Here is a 15,734-nt window from a genome sequence, read left to right on the forward strand (position 1 = left end):
TATTGTATATAAATAATATATGTTAAAGGCAAGGGTATACTCTTTTGGACTTCTAGTCTAGCAAATTGGGACCAGCCATGGTCTAGCCAAGGGTATCATATTTGACAATTTTGGTGCTTTGACAATATTTTATTCAATATCTAATCAAATGTGGAGGATGCGATAGAAAATATTTCGGGGAAATCTCGAATTTTAGAGCTAGAATGAGAGTCCACAAGCAACAAACTCTAGATCCACGGCTACGAAACCTATTTGTGAACAATCATATAGCACACTGTGCTATTGGTAAACCAACGTTACTTAAAGTTGCGCCACTTTTTCTGTCAACCGTCACTTTTTCTATTAAGTAAATCATTATCACCTTGACTCCCTCCCCCTATTGTGAAAATCTTTCAAATTCCATTGCTTTTATTCAAGACCCCCGAATATGAACAAATTTGAACTTTAAACAAACCCGCCAACAACTGTAGAAAATAGCGTTTTGTTACCGTTGACGTAAGATCACGTGCTCAAAGATTTGAGAGTCGCCCGCGTCGAAGAAAGAGGATTCGAGTTATGCTTTGGCCATCGTTTAAAATCGTTATAGTTGGAAACGGGTTCTGCAACATAGGTAGAGCATCCAGATTATGTTTGAGATTGTGGCTTTCCAAGCCATTTACTTACACGAATATCTTGAACATAATAATTGCCAAGTCAGGGTGACTTAGGCCAGCATTTTCCCAACAACAACCTTTTACGGTACCCGCGAGTACATTGGGCCTTTAACCCTATCCAGACCGGGTTTTTTGAGCTGCTAGAAGACTAAGGAGGGGCTCATTCAGCTCTGCCCACTCTAAAATCGTTGTTCCTTGGTCTATGTTAATAAAAACCACCAAATGACTTCATTATTATTCAAGACAATGACAAGAGTACACAAAACGTTTCTGTCAAAGTCACGTAAAACACGACTGAACTTTTGTACATAGAAAAATATAAAAGACCATACTTATCATGAATATAAGAGGTAACAAGGATTCCATAAAATTATTATGAGATGAACCTGAGTTAAGTACATCAAAAGATTCCGTAGATGTTGACCTTGACCACTGTGAAAAAACACCCAGATTCCCCCCAATTTATTTTTTAAAACTATTTTTAAACAAATCCACACTTCATATAAATAGACATTAAAAGTCAAAAGGCATCGTACTAATTGAATCTACCAATGTGGAGCCAACCCCCCCCCCCCCCCCCTCCAGTCTGGGTAGGGTTGTCTCAGTAGTAATAATTTTCTCTATGACATCCCTATTTAACCGGTCCTCTTCTCGGTCATTAACTGTATTTTCATCATTTGTCTAGGCTCAGCAGTCCTGAGAACTCTAGGGACCCGAGTGTGGACAACCCTTCGGGCTATGCCATCATCTTTCATCCAGCCATAGGTAAGAGTGGGAACCAGTAGTAACTGTTTGGGTTCTGAGAAATCTCCTTACCACAGAAACCCCCTGAATTCAGACATATTAGCATACACCACTGCAATTTTCAGAGCTACAAACAGACAAGAGCAAATAAATGAAAAAGAAAATATCTAATTTTATATATCCCCACTGGCGTATAGTTTGGCCACACAAACACTGATATTTTACATTTTAAAGAGAATTGCTTTAGTATCACAAACACCATCAAAAATACGAATTTATTCTTTCTACTTTCTTTAACGATGCAGTTCCGTTTAAAAATAAATACTGTGTTTTGGAGGACAACTACATTAACATAACTAGAAATGAAATTATTCAGCTTGCAACATACCACCTTTCCCCTAGCAAACACTAGGGAGTTTATTAGCCCCCACAATAAATGGGGACAGCGCTTTTTCACAATTAAAAAATTTTGAAATGATTTTCTTATCTGGGGGGTTGATAAACGATTTATTTTCTATTCTTTTTAACTACCTGAATGTATCGTCAGTTAGGAGAGAGGCCTTTGCTTTCTCGATCGTTATGCATGCTTTAAGCATGCATTTTCTCCTAAGTTCTCAGTCACCTTTTTAACCAAAAAGTCTTTTTTACAAGAACAATTTTCTAGAACACGAGCCTCATAATTGGTCAAAAGTTGAGGCTGGAAAAATCCAGAACACGCTGAGGCTGAGCTACTGTAAAATACAGTTCTTAACTATGTTGTGAAACCCCCTTTAAACAATTTATCTCAAAAACGAGGAGTGTTTTACCCTGTTTTTTGGCAAACAAACCTGAAGCCCCCCTAGTGCATACTAACTAGCAATTGCACTGTCTACACCCTACTAATTTGGGGGGATCTTTGGGTTTGACGGTATTGTGGTATTTGCCTTTTCGTCGTTAATTCGGTAATTTTCTTCAAATTGGGCGGTACTTCGGTTATTGAAAAATTGGCGGTGAAAGGTTTTTAGTGAATTCAATGCCCAGTGTGCGGTATTGGCCAGTTCTGAATTTTTACCAATTTAGTTAGAAAGGTGAAATGCTAATGATGGAATCTTGTTGCATCCATGTTAAAACCTACGTAAAATGCCGATAAATATAACAATCTCTCCTCTTTAAATGGCGTTACCCCAGGTTGAAAAATACTGAAGTTGCAACTGCAAATGTCCATGATTTACTTTCTTATTATTTATAATTACTTTTCTCTCTTCTTTCTCCTCACAATCTTAAATGACTAATATATAAGCAGATTCGCTGGAGCCAGCTATAGAGAGGCATTTCTCGTTTTGCCCATATGTCCTATACAACATGTCATATATAAACAATAAACACGACTTCAGGTGGGGACACTTAGAATAGGTCCCCCATTTTGTCATCTTTGCTTTCCAAAACAGTACAATATTTTCGAAATACATCCGTGTTTAGCTTTTGTAATACGCGTTTGGTCTAAAAAGCTGCCAGGTAAACAGGATCTCTTCTTCTACAAAGAGCTTCAATGACCTAAACGGGACGCTAAGAAAAATTTTTTTCTTTTATTAAAATCTTCAAACTTTCTTCTGTCTTTTCTTTCCAATCCAAAATCCATCGGATTATGTTTGGGCATATCTATGTGGTCTTGTACCTTTAGCTAGATCATATTTGGCTCTTCTAACGTACAGTTTCTGCAAAGCACGGTAGAAGATAAATGTATTTTCGATTGTAGGCATAAAGCTAGATCAACATTAAAGGGCTTTATTTCCATTGATCTTTACAATTATTTTGGATTTGATTTAGCTTTCAGAATTGTAGGGCAATATCACGTAACTACTTGAATATTCTATGTGTTTTGATTTAAGAATGGAATTTGGTTACCACTTATTCACCCCAAAGTTGATTCATCAGTAATAGTGAATCTTCACTAAACATTTTTGCCACTTACATTGTTGTTGAAATGTTGTTGAAACTTTAACTGCAAGGTTAAAAATCATACTTGAATAAAGGGGAGGGGGGTGGTGCAGTCAAAAACTAACTTTCTTGTAAGTTTTGTGCAAATATAGGATAAGAAATCTGAAAATTATGAGCCGTCGAGGACTGCATTAACTGTTGAGGGATTATCTAATCTTTTGCTAGCTCATTGATCAGCCTCCGATAGCCCCCCCCCCCCCCCCCCCGTACTATACCCCTGGGATTCATAGACAAAGTCTAAGTTCACATCTAGTAACAAAAGATGCTATCATAAATATATTTAGTGAACCTGCATACAAAAAGCTGTCTCACATTCGAGAAAAATATTACTAAGCTTCAAAGAACTAAGGGAAAAAGGCTAGCTGTATCTGTAGTGACCATTATTTAAACGTAATTATGTCCTCCATTGTGTCTCTGTCATTAACACTTTCCATTGTCTCCGTATCCACGTAACGTAATAAACAACACATTTGTAGCGTCCCCTCGTTTTATGTGTATACGCCCTAAATTGTAGTTAGTCAGTAAATTCATCAAGACGCAGCGGACATGCAACATCGTATTAAAAATATTTGGACACATCACTGCTCAAATGATCCCCCATCTCCTGCCATTTAAGACAAAGTGATAAAACCTACTTACACGAATAACTAAATATTTGAAAATAATCACTATTTAATTCGAAATTCCCTTCATTTCTAGAGATTCTGGTTCTTCCCTCTCATCCGTTTCATTGGTAGCTGTGGAGTGCCTTTCTCATCCTTGATTCCCTCTTTCAGCAACATGTCTTTATCATCGTTGTCTTCAGAAATACTTTGGTACCCATTCGGATCAGCCCATGGCTGTTTCTTACCGGAGGCAAAAATCAAGAAAACCAGAGTTCCAAGCGCGTAAACTGCCGCTGACAGGAAGAATATTATTTGCCATTCTTCTCTAGTCTGGGTAGGGAAACATCATCCATTAACAAAACAATACACTATATGCGAAGAATTCAGGCAATATAAATGCATAGTGTGTGGAGGGCAAATGTAAGTGCATAAATGTGTGGTGTGAGTAAGTGTAAGTAAGTGCAAATGTAAGTGTAAGTGCATAAAAGTGCTACAAGAAAATTCCTTGCTCAACTTGAAGAACATTTTATTCCACCCGTTCCATATTTTGATTATTGCGAAATAGCCTAAAACGTTGAATAAAAAGTGTTTTCCTTGTGGATCAAGAAGATTATAAGAATTTCGAGTCCAAGTAATTAGAGTTACAGACCTCGTGTGCAGTGAGGAATCCAACAACAAGAGGACCGACAATTCCTGGAATTGTAGCGAAAGTGTTGCTGATTGCAAAAAGGAGGCTTGCATACCGCGGTGCTATATCAAGGTGATTGATAATGAAACCACTCCATGCAAGGCCACTGAATCCGACAGCCATCACTAAAGCCAATAGGGCCAGATGTTTGTTTGTACTGTATCCAACGACTATCATAAAAACGCTTTGGAACATGAACCCTGTTCAGAAGAGAGGAGGGATGCATGAAATCAAACTTAGCAAAGGTATAAATATTAATCGCTTCTACTTTGTGGGTTTGTCAAAGAGTAAAAAAAACTTGTTCTGGATGAAAAGACGGTGGGAGGGATTGGACAGAGTTCAGGTTTTTGGACAAGTAGTAATTTTCAACAAGGCAGTTGCTACAGAACAAGTGCACGGCTTGAAATGTCAATGCTGAAGATACACCAGTTGGTTCTGAAAATGTCTTAAGGTGAATTTGCATTAAAGTTTTTTCTCTGGATCAAAAGCACACTGTTGCGATGTTTATGGTATTACAAAGACAATGGAACTGATTTACCAAAACAATTGCAATGGTCTATTTACACAATAGTACAGGTCTACCAAAATAATACTTCTGGTCTATGTCTACAGAAACAATCTCACAGGCTTGAATTTAGAATTGCCGCTTTTTAATTAAGAACCTATTCAGGCTGCCAGAAAAAAACCTAGGTTCTTTCAGCGGGATCCTCCTGTACCAAAACAATAGTACAGGTCTACAAAAACCATAGAATTGGTCTACCAAAACAATAGAGTTTGTCTACCCAAATAATGGTAGTGGGCTACCAAGACCATATCACTGGTCTAACAAAATAGCAATTCTGGTCTACCAATGAAATAGAGTTGGTCTACCGAAACAATAGTAGTGGGCTAGTAACACAATATTACTGGTCCAACAAAATAACAATTCTGGTCTAACAAAATTATAGCATTGGTCTACGGAAACAATAGTTCCAGTCTACCAAAATGATAGTAGTGGACTACCAAGACAATGGCACTGGTCTAACTAAATAACAATTCTGGTTTACCCAAAATGATATTATTGGTCTACGTAAACAATAGTTCTAATCTACCAACATGATAGAATCGGTCTATCAAACAATAGTAGTGGGCTACCAAAACAAAAACACTGGTCTCACAAAAATTAGTGCTGGCCTACCAAAGTAATTTTACTGATCTAACAAAATCAAAGTTGAAAATGGCTTTGAAAAAAGCAAACATTTTACTTCTGACGTTTTATGCTCTGAGGAGTGTCAGACGAAAAAGCTTTTAGTTAATATGTTGTAAAATGTTTGCTTTTTTCAAAGCCATTTTCAAATTCTGTACCGCCAAGAAACTGTTGAAAATCAAAATTCTGCTCTAACAAAATACATGATTAATTGTATGATAAATACATAAAATGATACGAAGGTTTACTAACCAAATGCAGTAAAAAGCTTTCTAACAGTAGTGGTTGACATTCTTCCCGACGACCGTAGAAAATCTGCAAGCTGTCCCCCCGTCTGAACAACTAGGGTCATTATCAGATATGGAAGAGCGGCAAGAAACCCTGCCTGCAAAAAATATATGAAGTGTTATTAAAGTACCAATAAGACTCATACATATGCTTCATCATACCAATTGAATGCTTGAGCTGAAAAAACGTAATTTGTAACAGCGTAAATGGTATAAAAAATTTGACAAAAAGACTGGCAAGGAGAAAGCCAAGCGTACACACAGGTTATTCTTATCGATGCTAGATAAGATGTCCGTAATGAAATCCGGTCAAGGTGTCTATTAAAGAAAATGAAATAGAGCAGGTCTATTAGACCATGGTGATAGAAGAAGTTTCTGACATACAGCTGTCGAAAAATCAACCCATTTTCAATTCTGTGAAAATATGGAGAGGAAAACAAGTCACTCATTATCTGAAATGTACCTTTTGTAGATCAAACTTTAGCATCAGCTTGAAATAAGTCGGAAGTGACGTAAGTAGTGTGTAATAGCCCCAGTTTTCTGCAAAATGCGCGATTATAATTGCCCACACGGGGACAGATGTGAGCAACTCCTTCCATGGAACTGTTGTTAACTGAAAAATAAGGATATCGATAGCTGCCCTCATTTTTGGCACGACAATAGCGCTTTTTCAAAATCTCTTGTTAAAGCTGTTATATTTGCTTGTTTTCTTTTGCCCCTCCCCCTTCCCAACCAGTAACAGGGCCTATGAGTATTAATTCTCTTTATCAAACCTTTTCATAACAGCATAAATTTGGGGTTTTATAAAATAAGTGAGAATGAGGAGGGGAATATTTTCCAAATCTTTTCAACACAGGGCATAACAATAAGGGGTAGGGAGATGTTCAAATTAGCAGGGTTCAGGAAAGGACTGGACCTAACGGGAAGGAAAAGATTATTAAACAAATCTTAAACATTGGTTTCGTGATAACTAAGAGAGGCACGTTCTTTAGATAACTGAGAGAAGTGCCTACTGGTTAGACTCACTTTTGACTCGGTCTTATCGTCTGATAATTCCTGTTTGAGATAAGCAAGTTCCTTATCTGTAATCGTAGGATGATCGAAAGGAGAATCAGTAACCATCCAAAACCAAAAAACACTCCAAATAATTGTAACAAGGCCTGCGAAGAATACAAAAAATATCACAGCATGCAGTTGTACTTAATTAAGAGTGCTGTCTCAAAAGCCCCCGAGGAGAAGGATTTTATCAATCAATGCAGTGCCATCATAGGCGTAGGAGAGATAGGGGCTAGGAGGGCTGTAGGCCCCCCAATCAGGCAAAATTTAAGGCATTTCATGCTCAATTCAGGCAGATCTGTCTCAGTGAAGCAACAATATCCTGGTAAGATCCATACTAAACCCCTAAAAGTGTAGCATCTACTATGCCCATGAATGCTGCTCGAGTGCCGCACTTGAGGCATAGCATCCAGATTTACTATACTATACGATTTTCCGCATAACCATTATCCATATCCATGGGCAATAGGATGATACCAAATGAGATATTTAAGAATTTTGCATTTATCATGTAATACCCATGTGCCTTCTTGTGATTTAGCTCCACAATTATTTGTATTCGGCTTCTTTTTGTGATCTGTTAAGAGATCAAGGTTGAATTTTTGTTAGGCAGTTTTTCGATGCTTGAATGCTCTTTAAAATAACTTTTTACATCAGTTACTGTTGAATTTTCAGTCAGATCATTTTGGGCTGAATTTGTAGTTTGACCACTGTATCAAAAGCTTTGAACAGTTAAATTTTGCAATAAAGTTGTAACTTTTTACCAAAGAAATAGAAAACAGCGGGCCATCCTTGGTTATAAGCTATCGTTCCTGACAGTGTCATTCCAAACACAGTTCCAGCAACTGGTCCTAAAAATAAAGAAACAATACAGACAAGTCGAAACAAAGCGTCTAAACAAACTCTAAATCAGTCACACATCCTCCGGCCCGGGGGCCAACTCGGTCCCGCGGGTCAATTTGGCCCGCAACAAGATTTCGTCCGGCCCACCGAATGTCTTTACCTCAAAAATATTTTTGGCTTACACTTTCAAAAATTGGAGTTCGATTTAGTTTTGTTTTTTGTCTGCTAGGATAGTTAATGATATTGCTCTGCAGTAAAAGGTAGTACACATACCTCTAATTTCTGAGATCCAAGACCCGAGAGCAGATTTTATCGTTAGTCCACGAAGTTCATGCTTTTTTAGGCAGCAACTTGGACATTTGCGTTTATCTGTTTCTCCTCTCCATCTTATTTGCTTTCGTTCAAATGTTAAAAATGAGTTCATTAGCTGCTATAACAAAAGTTTGCAAGACCCTTCCATTTCTTGTCAACATTGAAACAAATAAAACTATGGAATCTAATTATAAAAAGGCTTTAGGGATATTGTCTTGGATTTTCTCCCGTTTAATTCTCATGGGTTTTTTATTAGATGATAAACTAAACTTCCAGGTACATAGCATCACTTGTTGCAAAATGCTTACCAAAAGTTGCATAACCTGTCAAAAACTTCCATATTTATGAATACAGGAAAGCTTAGAAAAATTGTAAGAGCCTTTATGACATCACAGTTTGGGTACATTTCTCTGACTTGGATGAAACATGATAGAAACATGAATAAAAAGATTAATCAATTTACAATCTTTGAGAAAATTGAAAAAATTGATTGATAGCCTTCCTTTGTCAAACAGGAAAGCTTCGACATTAGACCCGTGCGCTGTGAGGAGGTTTTGAAAAGGTTTTCTATGTGTAAGCTCCGAAATGACTGAACAACGGGTCCAGATCAGATACCAGTCAAGATGTTGACGCCCGTCGCTGATATTCTGGCTTCTCCATTGACTAATATTATAAACACTGCAATTGGAAAGGACGACTTTCCAACAGCATTGGAAACAGCACGCATTTGTTCTATCCCGAAAGGGAATCAAGTCACCAGTGAACGAGGTCTGAGGCCAATATCTATCCTGTTAGCATTATCCAAAGTATATGAGAGACTAATTTTTAGACAAATGACGAATTTTATTGAAGGAGAAATGATAATGGAGAGTAATATACAGGAAATGGCATACAGGAAAGGCAAATCAACTATCTTTGTTTTACAAGCAATTTGTGATGACATTTTAAAAGCCATGCAACGTGGAGAAGTAACATGATCCTGGCTGACTTTTCCAAGGCATTCGAAACAATCAAATTTCAAAACCTTTTCAAGAAATTGAGTCATTTGGGCTTCTCGAAGTACTTTTTAAAGTGGACCTTGAACTATGTCTCGAAGGGAAAGCAATTTGTTCAAATTGAAGATGAGGCATCCGATGAAATAAAAGTTAGATTCGGAGTACCTCAGGGATCCATCCTTGGGCCAGTGCTGTTCAACATATACGTAGCTGACCTCCAATCAAAAAATGAAAATGAAAATGAAAGGATATCAGTATGCTGACTATACAACATTATAGTGCCATGACAAGCCCAAAAATCTCGAATCCCTGCCAAGAACTACCAATCAATCTATTGAGCAACTATGAGTATGGGCCAGCAACAACAATCTTGCATTAAAAAGGGAAAATACTAAGCTCATGGTACTGTCAACACAAGAAATTTCGAGGAGACATGGCCTGAAAGACAGTGAACTAGAAATTCATATTAAAGAAAAGAAGATGGAGAGAGCAGAGACATTGCTATTGATAAGCTATTGATAAGATAAGGTAATTATAATAGATAAGGTAATTATAAACGAACACTTAAAATTGGAGGACCATGTTAAAACGAACACTAGCTCATGGTACGGAACCTTATCTTTTCTAAAAAAATTAAAGAATGTTGCCCCGTTTTGTCTAAGGAAGCAGCTCTCAGAATCAATCGTTTTAGCAAAGATTGACTATGGCAAACAGGTCTATACGCCGCTAACTGTGATGCTTCAAAAAGATCTACAGAGAGTACAGTTTGCAGCCGCATCGTTTGTTTCTGTTCACTATGTAAAGAGCAAAAAAGATATCTTGAAAATAGGATGGCTTCCTATAAAAGAGAGAAGTGATTTCAATCTCTTTAAGCAAGTTTTCAAGGCATTGAACTCGGAAACGTGACTTGACTATTTGCAACTTATAATAGGAGAAAATAAGCGAGACCTGAGATCAAATGGCAACATATCGCTGGAAATAAAAAAAGAAAGAGAGCGGAACTTTTCAAGAAAATGCTGCTAGACTATTCAATTCCCTGCCAGAGACAATAAGAAACTTTTCAACCTATAGCACTTTTTTTTGATATAAATTATTAGTTCATGGAGCTGAACGATGTAATTAATTCAAGAGACATTCCTTTTTTTCTGTAAATATTTTTAAAAACAAAATTTATTTTGGGTATTGTAACTTAACAGTGAAAAGCCAACTGTATTGGATCTGTTAAATATTAAAAAAAGATCTCTTTCCGATAGCAGAACAGCATTACGCACTAAAACATGCTAAAAAACTCAGCTACCCAGCGTTGAAAAATTCTTATGTTATAGAAACAGTCTCATTTTTGGATGTAAATTATGGAATACTATACCTAATGAATGGAAAAGCTCTCGAACTATAAATGAAATGAAAGAAAGATAAAGAAATGTGATGGACACACATGCAATCACAGGATTTGTTAAACTTATGTAGCAAATGTTAGTTTTATTTTTTGAATATTTTTATCCAAGCACCAAACAAAAACAAACTTTTATAAGGTATTGATATAATGCATTTTTCTTGCCAACTGTAAATAAATTAATTTGAACCATAATAATGATAATTATTCAACTTTATATGCATTTCCTGGCCACCCTGCAAACCATGGTGGCAGCATTCTTAACACAAACACAATCATTGCATTTGGCCCCTCTTTAAAATACATTTCGTCATCCCTGGAATTTACTTCAAGCGCATCAAGTCGACCGGATGAATATTAACGTGCTAATCTCAAAATAGCACAATCAGGCAAAGAAAGATTCTCTGACTCAACATGGTACAAAAAGTATAAAGATACAAAAGTTAAACTACTTTGTGTTAACAAAGTTTTGGGTAGATAAACTATGCTACAGAATTCAAACTTTATTAAGTGTGTATTAATTGCATAAAAAAGATTCCGAGGCAGACTGTGAGAAACTATTAAACAAGGATATCACCAGAGCGGGATTAATGGAAGGTCCTTTCCAATACCAACTATGAAGAACAAATTAACTTTTGACCAGATAAGATCGATAGCACAAGACCGTGAAGCTTGGAGCTTGCAGAAACATTTCAGAAATAGTTTGCAGAGCAGCAGAAACTACATGAAGCCTTCAGGACGCTACTGCAACTATGTTACATATATATATAACAGATTCTCAAAAGAAAACACTTTCTTTTAAACGTTTCGACCGAAGACTTCATTAGTCGTCAGTAATGTATACCTATAAACATGCCATACCTGAAAAAGATATCGTTGACAGCCTGCTTCTTTCAATTGGTGGAGCCCATCTGCTCCAAATCGCATGCATGCATGGAAAAGTGACGCCCTGTGAAGTGAAGATTAGACTAAAGTTAATTGGAGAATAAAGAAAAAGACTACATTGGTCCCTCGGATAAAGTGGGAAATTTTGAATGGGGCACTGTCATTGTCAATCAAAGCTCACTAAAGTCTAGATTACACAAAAAACTAGCGAAAAAAATACTATCTAACTTAAAAAGATTCAAAAGTTAAATAATTTGGAATGTCAGCGTACCTGAGATAATCCTTGCAACACTCTAACAGCTATGAGAAACTTAATACTCATTCTTGCTGCTAATGGTGTTAGTAATGTAAACAGTCCTGTCATTAGAATACCTCCACCAAAAAGGTTTTTCCCACCAAAACGGGCTGCAAGATATCCAGAAGGTATTTGGGTGATGATGTAACCATAAAAGAAAGAGCTCAGAATGATACCTGTCAAGCCAAAAAATGAATTTATAATGAAAATAAAGGAAATCTGCACGAGATACAGCCAAGCAATACCACATCCATCGCAATTTCCAGCTTTTGAATCAGAAGGTATCATTAATACTCACATATATTAACATACCTGTCAAGCTACTGTGGTGTCCTGCCGTAAGATTTTGCATTCTAAACTAAAATTTTGCGTAAAAACGGTAATAGAAACAAATCATGATTCCTGTTATGCGTTATACGTTGGTTTCAAAACAAATCCAAAGTGATAATTTAATGTAAATAATACAAACTAATGACTCATTATGAACACTACATGATATAAACAGTAGAGTTTACAAAGATCATTAAAGGAACTACTAATCAAAACTTTGGTCTAGTTAGAGAAGTTTTTACAAAATTACAATGACCAATGTCCTTGAGTTTCAAATTTCAATCCTTTGCCAGAATGAAAATAACTGTCTTATTGGTTAGCCAGCACGTTCTCGTAAATGAATATGGCGCGATGGAAATTCTTCATAATTTTTAAACAGACGTATTCATGTAGCAAAAAACACATCGGAAGTGGAGAAAAACGTGAGATTTTCAGCTTACGCCGTAAGACCTTAAAATCACCGACGTTGCAAAAGACATACGCAAAAACCTGAAGACCTGACAGTTATGTATTAAGCATTAGTATCTACCCCCAGGCGTTTTCAAGGAACCTTCATCTAACTCCGGAAGCATTTTTGATCTGTAGGCAACATTAATAAAGTTCTTGCAATAATACTTTGCAGTTCAATCTCAGGATTGACACCAGAAAGAGGTGTAACAAAGCTGCAGTTGCCACTTACAATTCAGAAAAGAGCAATGCAATGTTTTGGAAATAACATACTATTGAATAACATACTACAAGCATTGTTTCACTATAAATTCAAGTACCTTGTTCTTTTGTGTTCCAAGAAAAATCTGCTGGCTCCTAGTAAAACGATTTACAGACCACTTAGCTTGTATTCAAGTAAACAGCAAATCAGACATTCTGAGAAGACAAAATACCATACCAAGCTTATGTAAATATAAATTATCAGATATTATTGTTTCGCTCAAACTACAAAATTTTATGACAGTACTCCTAAACCAATAAAAATTGTTTTAACTGTATAATTGCAAAATCTGAATTCAATAAGCAAAAGACAATCAAAAAGGTTACACAAATCTGTTATTCCCTTGAATTAATTTTAGGAAACAAGTTTGAAAATAGCAAACCTAACTGTGCAAATTTAAAGGAAATTTAATGAAATGTTTTCTTTCAACATAAAAATGAAAAAAATGCTTCAAAGCAAAAAACTCGGGGTAAGTAAGTTAAAGAAAATGAACCTACTGTAAAAACGACATAGCCAGAAGAGTTGGTTATCGTTTTATTTGAAACCATGGCAACTAAGGCAACACTGAGATTGACTCGTAACGAATAGAGATTTAACAATCCCAAAAAGCTTAGGATTGCCAGCAGATATCTTTTGGGTAACCAGCTGCATGTGATTCTCCATTTTCTACGGTTTTCTTTCATTTGTTGCTCACTTGGACTGTCCTCAATAACCGAGTGACCCATAATGCTTTGAGCATATGGGTTACTATTTGCCAGATTTTTTTCTAAATCGAATAAAAGATTAACTTTCGAAATGAAATTCAAAAATTCAAGGCAATCCACAAGAAGACTTGTCGATGAAATACATCGAAGAGATTTCTGACAACAATTAATCAACCAGTCAATTCATTTTGAAACTTTAAAGATTTTACAGGCAGGATAAAATACCAAGGAATCAAGGAGAAGCATGGCTTTTTTAGACTTGACTTAAAAAATATCCAAGGTTTTGGCTCCAGCTCACTCGTACAAGTCATGTGCTAACAGCTGTGCAAGAGTTGGCAATACATATAGCGAGGACTTCGAGGTAAAGGTTGGCGTTTATCAAGGGTCTTTTCTGAGTCCTTTACTATTTATCATCGTGTTGGAAGCACTGTCTAGGGATTCCCTTTTGTCTGCCCTGGGAGCTTCCAAAGGCGGATCTAGCCAAAAACCTTGACTAGAGCAAAGAGTTAAGGGACTGCGGGAGATAGGATCACGTTAATGGGTTTTAACACGCCCATTGGTCCGTATTTTGGTTGTGAGATTTGATTTTTTTTCGAAACTTTCTGCTGTGAAAACCACTAGCAAAACGTGGTCTAGCCATCAGGGCTGCTTCAAATTACTTAGAAATATGGAACCCCCGGATTTGTGAGGATCTGGTACCCTGGGTATGAATCTGAATTCCCACCACAAAAACAAAACGACCCTTTTGAAGATTGAAATGTGTAAACAAATAAAAGAAAATTTTTTTTAAACAAGTGACAATAAATATGAACGGTAACAAGAAGATTTGTGATTTCTTTCCTCTTCCATTTATTTATAAACTTTGATCTGGGAAGTGGATTTCGCTCCAAAACGTGGTGAGTTTCAATGCACGTATTTTCTATAAGAAACTAAAAATTTTAGCCAGTTCGGGACTGAAAGTTTCTTAACATTATGTGGTTTATAACATTACATGGTTTTGCTTTAAACATCCATCAGATTGTCTGAAAGTTTATTTGTCCGAAATGCCAAAAAATGTCCGCAAAAAATTCTCTCTACAGTTTATTGCATAAAATTTCTCCACAGAAAAAATTTCTCCACTCTGAAAATTTTTGTACTTATTGTAGATGAAATTTGCAGTCACAGTGTGCGTTTGCTTTTCCTGCTTAACAATTTGATGGGTTGTTTTTAAAATCAAAAATGCCGGTTCGAAACTTGAAGAATGCAAACAAATAAGAAATGCAATGCAATTATTAACGCACTTATAATGAGTTTATTGTAACAAAATCATGTGTACTTTTTTAGTTATGCTCGAAAGCAAGTTTTAGAGAAGATCACGCTGCTCAAAAGCACGCTGCAGCCTATCCCAAACAGTTGGCGTTGCGGGTGCGTAAAAACTATTTTTTTCGTTCAAGAATTTTTCCGAGTTGATGTGTCGCCCCAGGCACTTCGCCTTGATTCGGTCTTCATCTTCAATGATTGATTATTCATCAAAACATTTAGTTATTTCTCTTTTTCAGAAATAAATATACGTTCTATTTGATTTAAGAAGTCTAAGAAAATTTGAAAAATTCCCCTTCTTACGACGTGATGTTTAAGTTCTAGGTCAGTCTTATGGATGAATTCAGTCAAAAGTTATCGTAGGAAAAAACTGGAGGGTAGTTTGCGAACGAATCGTCAAAGCGAATCGTCCGAATCAGTACAAGGCTGAGCAAACAACATTAATATACACAAGACATTAAAAGAACAAACGCAATTCATCTTGATAACCCTTCGGGATCCGTTGCTCATGCAAAGCACAAAAAATACACACTTGTAGTTATAACTTGTAGAAATGCTATTTTCACCTGTGCTGCCTCGTTATTTGTCTTCTGTCCAGTGATAAAATATTTTTGGTTGTTACAGTTCATGATCTTTCTTTGTGATTGTGATATGCGTTCATTGCCATTGTGGCATGTGATAAAGACAGCAAAAAAGCAACGGTCTGCCGACTTTTACGTGAATCATTATTTCGAAAATACAATGAGACATCAGAACGACAATGGGTGAGGTTT

General features: G+C 36.4%; 3 protein-coding genes across 6 annotated transcripts in view; 1 reads left to right on the forward strand and 2 right to left on the reverse strand.

Annotated features, from left to right (window-relative positions):
* Positions 1-15,734, reverse strand: part of LOC135684550 (vesicular glutamate transporter 2.1) — an 81,643-nt gene that overhangs the window by 40,211 nt on the left and 25,698 nt on the right. The gene's annotated exons all lie outside the window — the stretch shown is intronic.
* LOC135684543 (sialin) overlaps positions 1-15,734 on the forward strand; it is a 95,208-nt gene that overhangs the window by 36,806 nt on the left and 42,668 nt on the right. The window contains exon 13 of one of the 2 annotated variants that reach the window (XR_016145186.1): positions 4,074-4,111. The exons of the other annotated variant lie outside the window; for it this stretch is intronic. The gene's annotated coding sequence lies outside the window, so the exon portion shown is untranslated. Of the gene's footprint in view, positions 1-4,073; positions 4,112-15,734 lie in introns of those variants that run through there. 2 annotated transcript variants of the gene reach the window in all.
* On the reverse strand, positions 1,318-15,627 carry LOC135684549 (sialin). 3 transcript variants are annotated; one of them, XM_089115010.1, is made up of 11 exons: positions 15,528-15,627; positions 13,456-13,724; positions 13,017-13,053; positions 11,896-12,095; positions 11,601-11,688; positions 7,961-8,047; positions 7,167-7,300; positions 6,604-6,753; positions 6,106-6,238; positions 4,629-4,867; positions 1,322-4,309 (listed from the first exon to the last, which is right to left on the reverse strand). In XM_089115010.1, the coding sequence occupies exons 2-11, from the start codon at positions 13,681-13,683 to the stop codon at positions 4,070-4,072; spliced, it is 1,536 nt and encodes a 511-aa protein (XP_088971136.1). In that variant the 5' UTR covers positions 13,684-13,724; positions 15,528-15,627; the 3' UTR covers positions 1,322-4,069. The 3 variants fall into 3 exon arrangements, with proteins under 3 accessions (XP_088971137.1, XP_088971136.1, XP_088971138.1); XM_089115011.1 differs by lacking the exon at positions 6,604-6,753 and having other exon boundaries at positions 1,318-4,309; XM_089115012.1 differs by lacking the exon at positions 4,629-4,867 and having other exon boundaries at positions 4,177-4,309.

This window comes from Rhopilema esculentum, chromosome 21, assembly GCF_057945365.1.
Source record: "Rhopilema esculentum isolate cy_ngs chromosome 21, ASM5794536v1, whole genome shotgun sequence".
In the NCBI taxonomy this organism is placed as follows: Eukaryota; Metazoa; Cnidaria; class Scyphozoa; order Rhizostomeae; family Rhizostomatidae; genus Rhopilema; species Rhopilema esculentum.